General features: G+C 46.6%; 1 protein-coding gene across 1 annotated transcript in view; it reads left to right on the forward strand.

Moving 5' to 3' along the window:
* Positions 1-11566, forward strand: part of LOC142777356 (uncharacterized) — a 66384-nt gene extending 54818 nt beyond the window's left edge. The window contains exon 4 of the mRNA XM_075881682.1: positions 11260-11566. Within this exon, the coding sequence (XP_075737797.1) occupies positions 11260-11381 (122 nt within the window). The 3' untranslated portion in view covers positions 11382-11566. The remainder of the gene's footprint in view (positions 1-11259) is intronic.
* The last annotated feature ends 754 nt before the right edge of the window (positions 11567-12320 follow it).

Here is a 12320-nt window from a genome sequence, read left to right on the forward strand (position 1 = left end):
GCGGCAGATAGTGAAAACAAGGCACCGGTTACGGCACTGTATGCTAGTTGTATGCAAGAGGGCACAGAGAAAAATAAAGCGACGCCTAGAAACAACAGAAAGGCAGGGCATTGCGCTTCGGCGATGAACGCGCATATTGAAAAAAGAAGCACGGCAAAAGTGCAAGAAAAAGCACTAGCGAGGAATACGCCAAAAGGAGTGCCTCAGACTCGCACGGTTGAATGCGTACGAGGAAAGGAGGCGCAGACAGCACCAAAGCTACTGAAAATTCGTGGCAGTTACCAAGACACAAGAAAGGTTGCTGATAGATGTGCAAGAGGCAGAAAGAATGTTGCGAAAACGCATAAAGTATATTTGAGAGATTTGGATAAAGAGATGGTGGTGAAAGATAAAACGCAGCCTAGGAAAGTGGGTTCGGAGATGCGTCGAAATAACATCAACAGTAAAATCACCTTCAGCGAGCGTTCGAGAGGACGATTAGCCAGTCAGTGTGGGGAAAAGCTGAAAATACGCAGTATGGAAAAGCACCGACTCAAGCTAGTTGTGTGCGATTGGCAAATGCTTTGTAGGAAAAATATTTTGGACAGAGATTTGAAATTATACAGATTTTGGGAATAGTGTGTGTAGAGTATTGTGGGCAGTTACTTTTGTGAGTGTACCCGTATAGTGTTTCATGAGGAACTTATGGACATGTGAATGGTCGGGTGCAATGTTTGATGCTTATTGGTGAAAGTGTGTGATAGTGTGGCGTTGTGCCAAGTGAATATCAATGAAGATGAGCGGTGAGGGAAAGTTACGCACCAGCTCACGCATGTTTGGTCACAAGTCACGACATCGACACAAGAACAGAAGGCCGAAATTAAGAAACAAGAACAAGGTGCAGCCTTGCATACGTCATTCAGAGAACGGGAATAAACAGTTTTTTAGAAAAAAAACTCTAAAAGGAGGCCCAATGTGACGAGTAAAGCAGAGGCGCGAGGCTCGTGCCAAACTCGGAGGTGCGGTGATGGTGCGCAAGGAGAGGAGAGTCACTCGAGTGCCCACGCACCAGCCACGTCGACACAAAATATTGATCGAAGAAAGCTCGTGGCACGTGACCGGAGCTGAGAAGAGAAATTTCAGAGAATGAGCTGACATGGTGTGTTGGGACACTGTGCTGTGAATACGTGGGAAACGAGCGTCGCTACCGCCACGGGAGCAGCACCTTGTTCTGAGGATGCCGGCACGAAGAGCTCGCAAAGTGGCCGTCGACATCGGAGATGTTCCCAAGTGAGGCTACCTGGACTTGCCGCACCCTGCTCAGCAGTTCCCGGGGGACTTCCAGCTTCTCCACATCGCATTAGGAAGGGAGAAGCTCACACCAGTCTGCCGAATGGACGCGTCAGCGGGGGAGTCTTTGATGAGCGGGCCTTAGTGAGGCCGAAAATGGAGACAAGGACCAAAACAACGGCAATGCAGATGAGTGGATCGTCAAGTGGGCGCGCGCCGATGACGACGACGGCTAGGCGGTACCACTTCGCCGTAGCTCTGAGAGTGTCATATGAACAGTAAGAATGTTATACAATTGCGAGAGCGCATGAGAGCAGCCACCAAGACGCCATCTTGGCTAGAGAAAGATTAGGGCTAAGTATTGAACTTGGTTTGGTTTATATTAGTTCCAGTTTCGCTGTATTGTAACAAATGTAGCAGCCTCACAACAAGGATGTTCTACTTACATGGTTTACTAAGGGCGAACTTGCGCCCAAAGTGAACGCCACAGAGCAATCAAGAAGATCCGAAGGTCGGTAGTCCTCGTGAGCCTCTGTCTCGAGCACCCTCGTTCTCTTCTTCTTCACGCGCGTTGGCTGTTCGGTGGAGTACCGTGCGCATGCATGGCCAGTTCGTGCATTGCGGCTGGCTTCGTCGCTTGTAGTCTTGCCGTTAGCGTTTCTCTTCGTTCCCGACGTCCGCGTTGCGTGGAGCAATGACGATTTCCTGTGGCATTATCCCCCCTCTCAAGAGGCATCGCCCCGATGCTTTCGATGATAATGTATGCAGCGTTTCCGTCTCAGAAGGTTTGTAAGAGGGAAGTGGTTGTACAGCAAGCAAGTGGGGTGGCTAGTCTTCGTACCGGTCGTAGTACGGTTTCATGCGCACGATTTGTACACGCTCGGAAGGGTTGCATTGTTTGGAATGCCCGTGTCCTGTAGACGTGACCTCATAAACGAGGTCACTGAGTCACTGTACTACCTCATAAGGACCAAAATATCGACAAATGAGTTTTTCAGACAGGACTCGTCATCGTACTGGGGTCCATATCCACACTTTGTCACCAACTTCATACCGTGTTTCACGTCTTCCTCGTTTGTAGTGGTCGGCATCGATTCGTTGTTTGTGACATATCCGGTTCCTTGCTAATTGGCTGGCCTCTTCCGCTCTCTCTATATAGTCATCAAGATAAGAAGGGTAGTCATCTCGGTCTCTAGGTAACATAGCGTTCAATGTTGTGGTAACTACACGACTGTTAACTAGTTGAAGCGGGGTAATCTTGGTAGTCTCTTGTACGGTGGTGTTATAGGCAAAGGTGACGTATGGTAAAATTTCGTCCCACTTTTGTGTTCAACATTCACATACATACACATCATGTCAGCTTGAGTTCTATTAAAACGTTCAGTCAGTCCATTGCTTTGATGGTGATATGCGGTAGTTTTCCTGTGAACAGTGTGGGTCATGTTCAGCAGGCATTCCATGAGTTCTGCCGTGAAAGCCGGTCCGCGATCGGAAATTACAACAGTCGGAGTGCCATGCCGTAGCAATGTGATCTGTATGAAGAATTCGGTGACCTCGGCTGCCATTCCTCGATGCAAGGAGTCTGTTTGCGTGTATCTCGTTAATCAGTCGCTACAACGATCCACTTCTTGCCGAGTAAAGATGTCGGGAATGGTCCAAGGAGGTCTATTCCAACTTGTTGGAAAGGTGCTTTCGGTGGGTCTATCGGGTGCAGAAGGCCCACTGGCTTAGCACGAGGCACGAGGCGCTTTTCGTCTTTGGCACACACGGCCTGTTTTAACATAGCGCTGTACTGAAGACAATAGCTTGGGCCAATAATAATGCAGACTGATTCGTGCAAGCGTTCGAGTGACCCCCAAACGTCCAGACGTAGGCTCATAGTGGCACGCTTGTAATATTTCTTGCCGCATAGTTGCAAGAACGACAAGCAGGAACTTTTCATGGTTGAGCTTAAAGTTTCTTTTGTAGAAGACATTTCCTAGGAGGCAGAACAATGCGAGGCTTCGAGAAAATATACGATGTATTTGTACGTAAGCTCCTTCCAGATGTTTGATGAGCGGGAGCAATCCTTCGACAGACAGCGTGTTCAAATCCGCCTATCTGAGACGTCTCGACAATACCTACGAATGGAAAGTCCTCGTCTTTTTGTGATAGTGCTGCGTCTGCAGGTACCCGTGATAAATAGTTGGCGTCGCTATGCTTCCTGCCAGATCGGTATACCACAGTTATATCAAATTCTTGCAGTCTGAGGCTCCATCTTCCTAGTCGTCCGGATGGGTCGTTGAGGTTGGCAAGCCAGCAAAGGGCATGATGATCGCTGACTGCCTTGAATGGTCTACCATAAAATTGAGGCCGAAACTTATTGATGGTCCAGACGATGGCAAGCATTTTTTATCTGTGGCCGAATAATTGGTCTCCGCCTTTGTTAGAGTCTGGCTGGCGTATCTTGTCACCTTTTCTTCGCCATTCTGCCACTGTGTTAGGATGCATCCAAGGCCGATGTTACTGGCGTCTGTGTGTATTTCCGTGTCAGCTGTTTCATCGAAATGAGAAAGAATTGGAGGCTCTTGCAACCGTTTTCTTAATTCGTTGAAGGCGCTTTGTTGCTCGGTTTCCCACTCGAGAGCTACATATTCTCTCGTAAGTTTCGTCAAGGGTTCTACGATCTGCGAGAAATTTCTGACAAATCGTCTATAGTAAGCACACAGACCAAGAAATCTCCGTACAAACTTTTTGTCTGCTGGCACCGGGAATCTTGCGACGGCGGCTGTCTTTTCGGGATCAGGGCGAACACCGTGGGCGCTGACAACGTGCCCAAGGAGTCGAAGCTCTTTGAAACCGAATGGGCACTTCTCTGGCTTGATGGTTAAATCTGCCGAACGGATTGCTTCTAACACTGTTCGCAGGCGCTTAATATGCTCCTCGAATGTAGCGGCGAAGATGACCATGTCGTCAAGGTACACTAAGCAACACTGCCACTTCAATCCGGAAAGTACAGTGTTCATCATGCGTTGGAACGTTGCTGGCGCACAACAGAGACCGTAAGAGAGAGCTTTGAATTCATTGAGTCCATCCAGGGTAACAAAAGCAGTCTTCTCGTGATCACGTCCATACTTTAATCTGCCATTATCCACTTTTCAGATCTAGTGGTGAGAACTTGGCACACGGAAGACTGTGTAATGTGTCAGGAATACGCGGGAGGGGATATACATCCCGTTTAGTCACAGCATTTATTTTCCGGTAGTCGACGCAAAACCTTAGCGTGTTATCATTCTTCGTGACAAGAACTACTGGAGATGCCCACGGACTGCTAGAAGGTTGAATAACACCATCTTCAAGCATCTCCTGTACTTGATTCTTGATAACTTCCCTTTCTTCTGGTGAAACACGGTACGGGTGCTGGCGTACCGGCCTGCTTGTCTCGTCCGTTACGATCCTGTGTTTTGTAATGGTCGTCCGTCGCACCTTTGAACTATTGGAGAAACAGCTGCCAAATTCCCGTACAAGGTCGTATAGCTGTTGACGTTGAATCACTAAAAGGTTACGATTTACAGATATTACGTCACAGACATTACATATTGGTTTCATATCCGTTGACGTTGTTTCAAGGCTGCATATTTCTGTGGCTTCACAAACTTCATGAAGAAAGGCTATGGCTGTCCCCTTTGCGATGTGCTGAAATTCGTTCCCTAAATTTGTCAGGAGGATGTCTGCGTACCCGTTTCGTAGCTAGATAATCCCTCGTGCCACGAACACCCCTTTTCAGAAAAACATCCATGTTGCTGTCTTCCACACCTCGTAGTCACCAAGCGTATCATTTCTGACAAGAACCATTAGACTGATCTGCGGTGGTACAGTCAGAACATCATCGATGATGCGCAGTGGAGTGGTGTATCGCTCATGTGTTCGAGCTACCTTTATAGCTTGTTCCGTCGAAAATGATACGCTGAACTTCTGCCAATTAATAATGGCAACATTTGCTTGCAGAAAATCTATTCCGAGTATGACTTCTCGAGCATACGGGCAGGACAACAAAGTCACCAACGTAAATGAAACCTCGTATTTCAACTCTTGTGGCGCATCTGCCGAGAGGCGTAATAAGGTGACCGCCTGCCGTACGTACTTGAGGTCCACTCCATTCGGTCAGAACTTTCCTGAGGCACTTCGCTAAATCGTAGCATATCACAGAGTAATCTGCACCGGTATCGTATAAAGCCATGAGCTCTAGCCCATCGATTACCAACGGCAAGTCTGAAGTTATCTTCTCATTACTGCACTTCTTTACCTGGAGACAGTCGTCGTCATCGTCACGCTGGTGTTGCAGTGGAGGGTCTTCATATTTCGAATCACCAGTCGTCTCGCCTCCATAGGTCGCCCACTTCCGTTTCCCGAGTTTGGACTAGGCGAACGATGCCTAGGTGCGTTTGGAAAGGAACGTGGGCTTGGCGAGTGCTGACGTAGAGGGGATGGTGACCACGGTTCATGACGACGATGCAAGTCGAAGCTCTGACGGGAGCACAGGTATTCCTCGATGTCGGACGGCCTTTCCCTGTTTCGCGGACACGGTGCGTTGATCGCGAATCCCCGAAGACCAGCTTGACGGTATCGGCAAAACCAGAACAGATGGCCAGCTTCTCCACAGTAATAGCACAGGGGCCAACGCTCCGCATCTCGCCATACATGCTCTTCCGAGGTCTTGTCTCAGTTGAAATAGGTGCATTGCGAGTTGCCTCGACGATATGGTGCGAGCTACGTGTTGTCGATGCGTAAGTACCTGGTTTCTCGATGGCGCACAGTGGACAGCAGGCCACCTGAGCACCTCAGAATAAGTTACCGTGCGTAGTCTGGGTGGTGCATAACTCTGCGGCTCCCGTGTGGCCTGCCGCTGTGGTAGCTCAGTGGTTAGAGCATCGAACGCGTTATTCGAAGGTCGTAGGTTCGATTCCTGCTCACGGCTGGTTATTTTTTGCCCCGCCGCGGTGGTCTAGTGGCTAAGGTACTCGGCTGCTGACCCGCAGGGCGCGGGTTCGAATCCCGACTGCGGCGGCTGCATTTCCGATGGAGGCGGAAATGTTGTAGGCCCGTGTGCTCAGATTTGGGTGCACGTTAAAGAACCCCAGGTGGTCAAAATTTCCGGAGCCCTCCACTACGGCGTCTCTCATAATCATATCGTGGTTTTGGGACGTTAAACCCCACAAATCAATCAATCCCGTGTGGCCTGCCAAATTTTTTCTCGGACAACAACCGCAATAGGCAGTTCCGGTGTAGCAGGTGATTGCAGCTTGCGTAGTTCTCTGACAACTGACCGGACGAGCTCCCGCAGAAAGTCAAGCTTATCGACAACGTTTTCCGAGAAGACTCCTCCTGATGTACAGGCTACATCACGATTGTATTGCCGGGATCTCTGCTGCTGTGTCGTTTCTATTGTTGCTTCAACAGCTCTTGTTTTACCCCATGCGTGAGATGACGCACCTTCTTGTCTTCAGTCATGTTGCGGATCAGCTCGCTTGAACAGGCGCGACATGTCTTCTAGATACATAGCGACAGTCTTGTTTGTGCGTTGATTGCTTCACGAAGAGCTGCTTCTGCCTTTCCCGATCATTGTTGTCAAACGTACACAGTAGCTGCCGCCAGAACTCTTCCCAGGACGTCAGAGAGGCGTCGTGGTTTTCGTACCACACTCGCGCTGCGTCTTCCAAAGAGACGTATACGTTGCGCAACTTGTCTGCTTCGTTCCATTGGTTTATGGTCACCACCTTCTCGAAATGATCCAGCCAGTCTTCGGCGTCCTCGAACGGGTCGCCGTAAAACACCTTCGGTATGACGGGTTGGCTGACAATGAGCTGTGATAGTGCCACTTGGCTAGTGAAGGTGGTGGCGTTTCTTGTCTCAGTCGCCGATGCCCTTGGCACAGAGAAAGTGGTCCAAATTCTGGTGAATCACCTCGAATACGGCGGCTGGTCCGTTGGTGTTCCGGCGTAAGCTCCATGGCTTGCGGATGGTCAGGGCTTCGACTTCACTACCTCGTGGGGTTCGGAATCATCTACCCCGCACCTACACCAGAAAATGTAACAAATGTAGCAGCCTTACGACAAGGATGTTCTATATACACGGTTTATTAAGGGCGAACTTGTGCCCAAAGTGAACAATGCACAGCAATCATGAAGATCCGAAGGTCGGTAGTCCTCACGAGCCTCTGCCTCGAGCACCCTCGTTTTCTTCTTCTTCACGTGCGTTGGCTGTTCGGTGGAGTACCTAGCGCATGCAGGGCCGGCTCGTGCATTGCAGCTAGCTTTGTCGCTCGTAGTCGTGCCGTTAGCGTTTCTCTTCGTTCCCGACGTCCGCCTTGCTCGGAGCAATAACAAATTCCTGTGGCAGTAAAGCCGATTATTGTATGCGTTTCTCCTTTACGTTGAAGGGTAGTTCAGAGTTGTGCCATTTTGTGTGATAATAATATGTTTTTTGCCGTGTTACTGCCGACTCACGTCGCTTTGTCAATTCAACCCTTCGTAAGCATTTCCGTGATAAAGTTAGTGACAGAAGCTAAGTGCCAAAAGTACATTTTAGAGCAGTGCCTGTTAAATATAGGCTTTCCACCTGCATTGGCACCATCGCCTTGGATTCATTATCTTGTTCTGTGTAAATTCCAAATCGTTTATATTGCGCTGCACGTCGCATGTTTTGTACATTGGAATTACACCTCAAATGTACATTTTGTACATTTGAACAGTAATTGCCTACCGCCTGGTACATAATCGGGATCTTTTATGTATTGTAGGCAATAAAATTACGACTATCTCTAGCAATGCACGTTTCTCCTTTCAAAACAATATCTTATTGCCCAAGGTGCGCACTAATTACGCACCAAAAACGGTGAGCTTCTCCGCCATCAAGGTATGGAACACTCTGCCTTTAGAGACTAAAATTTCTCCCTCATAAAATGCCTTTAAACATTCAGTTCACCTTTATCTGAATCCTTCGTTAAACGTCTGGCTTATGTGTAGTTGCTGTCGTTGCCCTTTTTTGTCATACATTTTCGTGTTTTTTATTCATATCTATTACTTTCTTTTTCTTTTCAAATATTAGTTAGTGTTTATTCCTAGCGATTGCTTCGTTTGCACTGTCATAGCGTAATTTTTTAATTCCCTTTTCTGTGTACTTCAAAGTCAAATATTCTCTATGTTATTGCACACCATAATGCCTCTTTCATTGTTTTTACGCATATTCACGCTTTTTTAAGCAATCCTGCTCCCGTTTTATTTTTTCTTTGTGTACTTTATAAGAAGAGGTCCCATTGCAGTGCTTACAATAAGGGACTTCTTTCTGTATACCTCTCCCCATACGTAACCCTCCACCCAATTACGCTCAATAAACCTAAAACTGAAAACTGAAACAGTGTGAGGGCTGCCGACGCTCAAGCAGCGTGAATTGCGCCGACCACCTTCATCACTGAGAAGGCCTATTGACAATTACCGAAAGGGGGTTCCATGGACTGACAAGAAGCGCGTATTTTCACCAGCTTAGGGTGATGTCCACTGCGCTGGATTAAGAGCCACGGTCTTCGGCTTTAAACCCGAAGATTGCGGTTTCGGTTCCAGCCGCGGCGGTCATATATTCATTGATTGATATGTGGCGTTTAACGTCCCAAATCCACTATATGATTATAAGAGACACCGTAGTGGAGGGCTCCGGAAATTTAGACCACCTGGGGCGGTCGCATTTTAGTGGAGGCGAAATGCTTTAGGCCTGTGTTCTGTGTGATGTCAGTGCATGTCAAAGAACACCAGATGGTCAGACATCTTTCGGTTCACTGCGGCACCCCTCTTATTTGTATCATGGCTTTGAGATTAAAACATCGGGTATTAATATTATTATTTTTACAACCTGGAGTGCTCGCTCATGGACGCGCACCGTATCGTTAGAGGCCACTAAATGGCTGGCACAATTTTACATACTGCGCTAAAGTGGCACGGTTTGGGTTGAAGCCATTTAGAGTACACAAAGGTAGTTTCATTCGCTGAAGCCTCCGCGTTTCTTTGTGCCATTGTTTTGTTCAGTTACGCCAGGTTGCATGCTAAAGAGGCTTACTGCTAGCATTATTTAAAGTAACATTCCAAGATTTTTCTTATCGCATTCATTAAGTCACTACTGCCGCAAAACAATATTTTTTTTGTGAAGACCTCCGCCATTGTGTCATTACGACAATTTCGAGAAAACTGTGTGTGGTGCAAGAATGCGCAGGTACAATGTTTTCTTGCGTACTTGCTGTTTTTTCTGAGCACACTTTTTTTACCATTTTTCTGGAAGTTTCACCAATCGTAAAAGGAACGAAAACCGACCAGTATTAATTACAATTCATGTTCGTGAATGCGACAACAGCTTTGATCTCGAAGATACTGTATATGTTTACATGTTTGAAAATCTGTTAACTATAAAGGAGACCCGCTGATGTCCACGGTCACTAGCAGTCTTAAGGCTCCGCGTGTATTATACGCGATTTCGACGTTGGTAATTGCAGGCCTCACTTTTGAAACGAAAATGTTCTACATTAATTGCTCAACAGCCTGCAGTACGTGGTAACTTCCGAAAGAAAGCTTATACCTTTCTAAAAGACGGAAAAATGTACTTCAGTCGTTTTTTTAGTGTCCTTCCTAATTCGGCGTGTTCCATGAGCGCTTAAGGCAAGACATGTGCTGGTTTATTTCGTTATAGGTTTTTCTTCTGTTCAAGACTCCAGGAATATCATGTAGTATGCCTTCCTGGGGATACAGCCATAAAATAGTTTGCTGCTGGCATTATAGGAGCAAATGACAATAGACTGGGAATGATCGACAGGCGCTAAAGAGCGCTCTAATCAACGTTTTTAACGTTTACGAAGCCATTCCTTGACTGTGCAATGCACACAGAAGTTTTGTGTCATATGCTGCACTTGACCTTATTTCCTACAAATGAAACATGTGAGAACTAAATTAGCGCACGCGTTGCGCTTCGCTAGAAGTGCAAGCAAAAACGACTGCGGAGTGTTCTTACAGGACCGTACTGCCAGATCTATTCTTTGAAATCTCCTTAAATGGTTCAGGTATTTCAGCGCCGAAAGTGAATGTATTTGAAAAGGAATCACTCGCTTGGTTGAGTAAGAATATATTTTCACTTTTCTCGGCACCGTTTCAAATGTTTTGCCCTAATATTAAAAAACTGTGACAAATTTTTGAGAACTTAACCACTTTGGTTACACGGTTTTCTTGAAAGTTACATGAAAAACGAAAACAAGTTAAATAGTGCCCAATCTCTTGGCGAGAGGACGAAAGGTTATCGCTGGCGTGACTCATATATGGGTTGAGGGGGCCGTTTCACGTGCCAGGTATATATTGTCGATGCCAATTTAGGCTATTAAAAAGAAATTCGCAAAAGAACTCATGACAAAGAAAAAGAGCACTGACGACGGCGCAATCGTGCTTTTGTTACTGGCTCATTTTATTCCTTTGATAAAAAGTTACTACACAAAAATTTCCCTCACCCCCCGCCATGTTATAGAGGTTATGACGCTTCACTGCTGACCAGAGGGTTATCGGATGAAATCCCGGAACGGTGGTCATAATTCTATGAAGGTGAAATGCTGGATGCCCGTGTGCCGGGATTTAGGCTGAGGTTAAAGAACTTCAGGTTGTCGGATTTTCCGGAGTCCTACAGTATGGCGTCTCGCATAATCATATTGTTATTTTGGTGTGTTAAATCCCAACAGTTATCTTAACTATAAAAGTTGACATGAACAAGCACGACAGAATGGTTTTTATTTTATAAAAATTATCTTAGGGATGTTGATCGAGTGGATAAAATATTTTCCTATGCGATACGAATAAATAACAATCAACTGCGTACAAGTAGACTAGTGACCTCAGTGCTATAAGTATTTGGCTTTGCGGTGAAGGGGATAACCACATAGAATTTGGTTCTAATATGGCAGTACTTGGTGGCTTTTCTGTTTTTCAGGTTTTATGCGTGATAGCAGTGGAACGTACGCTACGCTCCTGATGTGTCTCGCTGGGGTCAACGTCTTCCAACTGGTGGCCTGGTTCATCTACGCGACAATGGCGAAGTGTTACACCAGATGAGGCTGAAACGGGAAACTGCTTCGGGAGCTACTGAGGAAGGGCCTTGGACATTCGTAGGAGAATAATTTGAAGCAACGTTTTCCACGAAGTGTCCCATATATTTCAGTGGCACCATTTCGTCGACGAACTGTTTTGTGAAGCCCTTAACAAGCCCGCCCAAAACATCCAGCAATAAACACCCGCTTTCTGAGCAAATGTAGGTCTTACAAGATTGAAGAACATATCCCCCTAAATGTCAACAGAGAATATGAAAGTCGGCACTCATTTGCTTCAACTACCCCTGCATCAGTGTATGTGACGGTATATTTTAGAATGTCGAGGCATCTGATGTCAGCCCCGCGGTTAAATTTGGTGTATCGTCTGAGGTCTCCATTACCTTGCTGGCTATGTCTGTTTTATCTGTTTCTCGCTCGGTTAGCTTTCAACAATACAGATTTCTCACCCCGAGATCATGGTAGCCAACCAGATGCTCATATTTGGTGCACCTCCTGCCTTTCCTCACATCTATCTCATTCTCGCTCAGTTCTAAGGGCTGGTTAGACTTTCAAGCACATCAATGAGGAAGTCGGCTAGTTATTACACCACCTAACATCGAAAGGAAGGAATTTTTCAGAGCTCGTTTTTTAGTTTGATACAACCTTAGCGGAAACCAACAGATAAGGAAGACAAGGAAGGCATCAGGTGCGAGATCGAGCAGAGTCGGCCCTTAGCGGCAAGCGGAGGAAACCTTGGGCTGTGGACGGCTTCTGGCGTCTTGTGCCAACCTGCACCTATTTCACACGTGTGCGCACTTTTTGAACTTCTCAGAGTGCAAGTTATTTTTTTGTGTTATGAATATTATTGAATGCTTTTACGTCTACGATGTACGCAAGTGTTTCGCCTTCTTAGACTTGTATCTTTCCCAGATTTTAGGCACAACTATGCATGGCGTCATCTCTC

Source organism: Rhipicephalus microplus, chromosome X (assembly GCF_043290135.1).
Source record: "Rhipicephalus microplus isolate Deutch F79 chromosome X, USDA_Rmic, whole genome shotgun sequence".
NCBI lineage: Eukaryota > Metazoa > Arthropoda > Arachnida > Ixodida > Ixodidae > Rhipicephalus > Rhipicephalus microplus.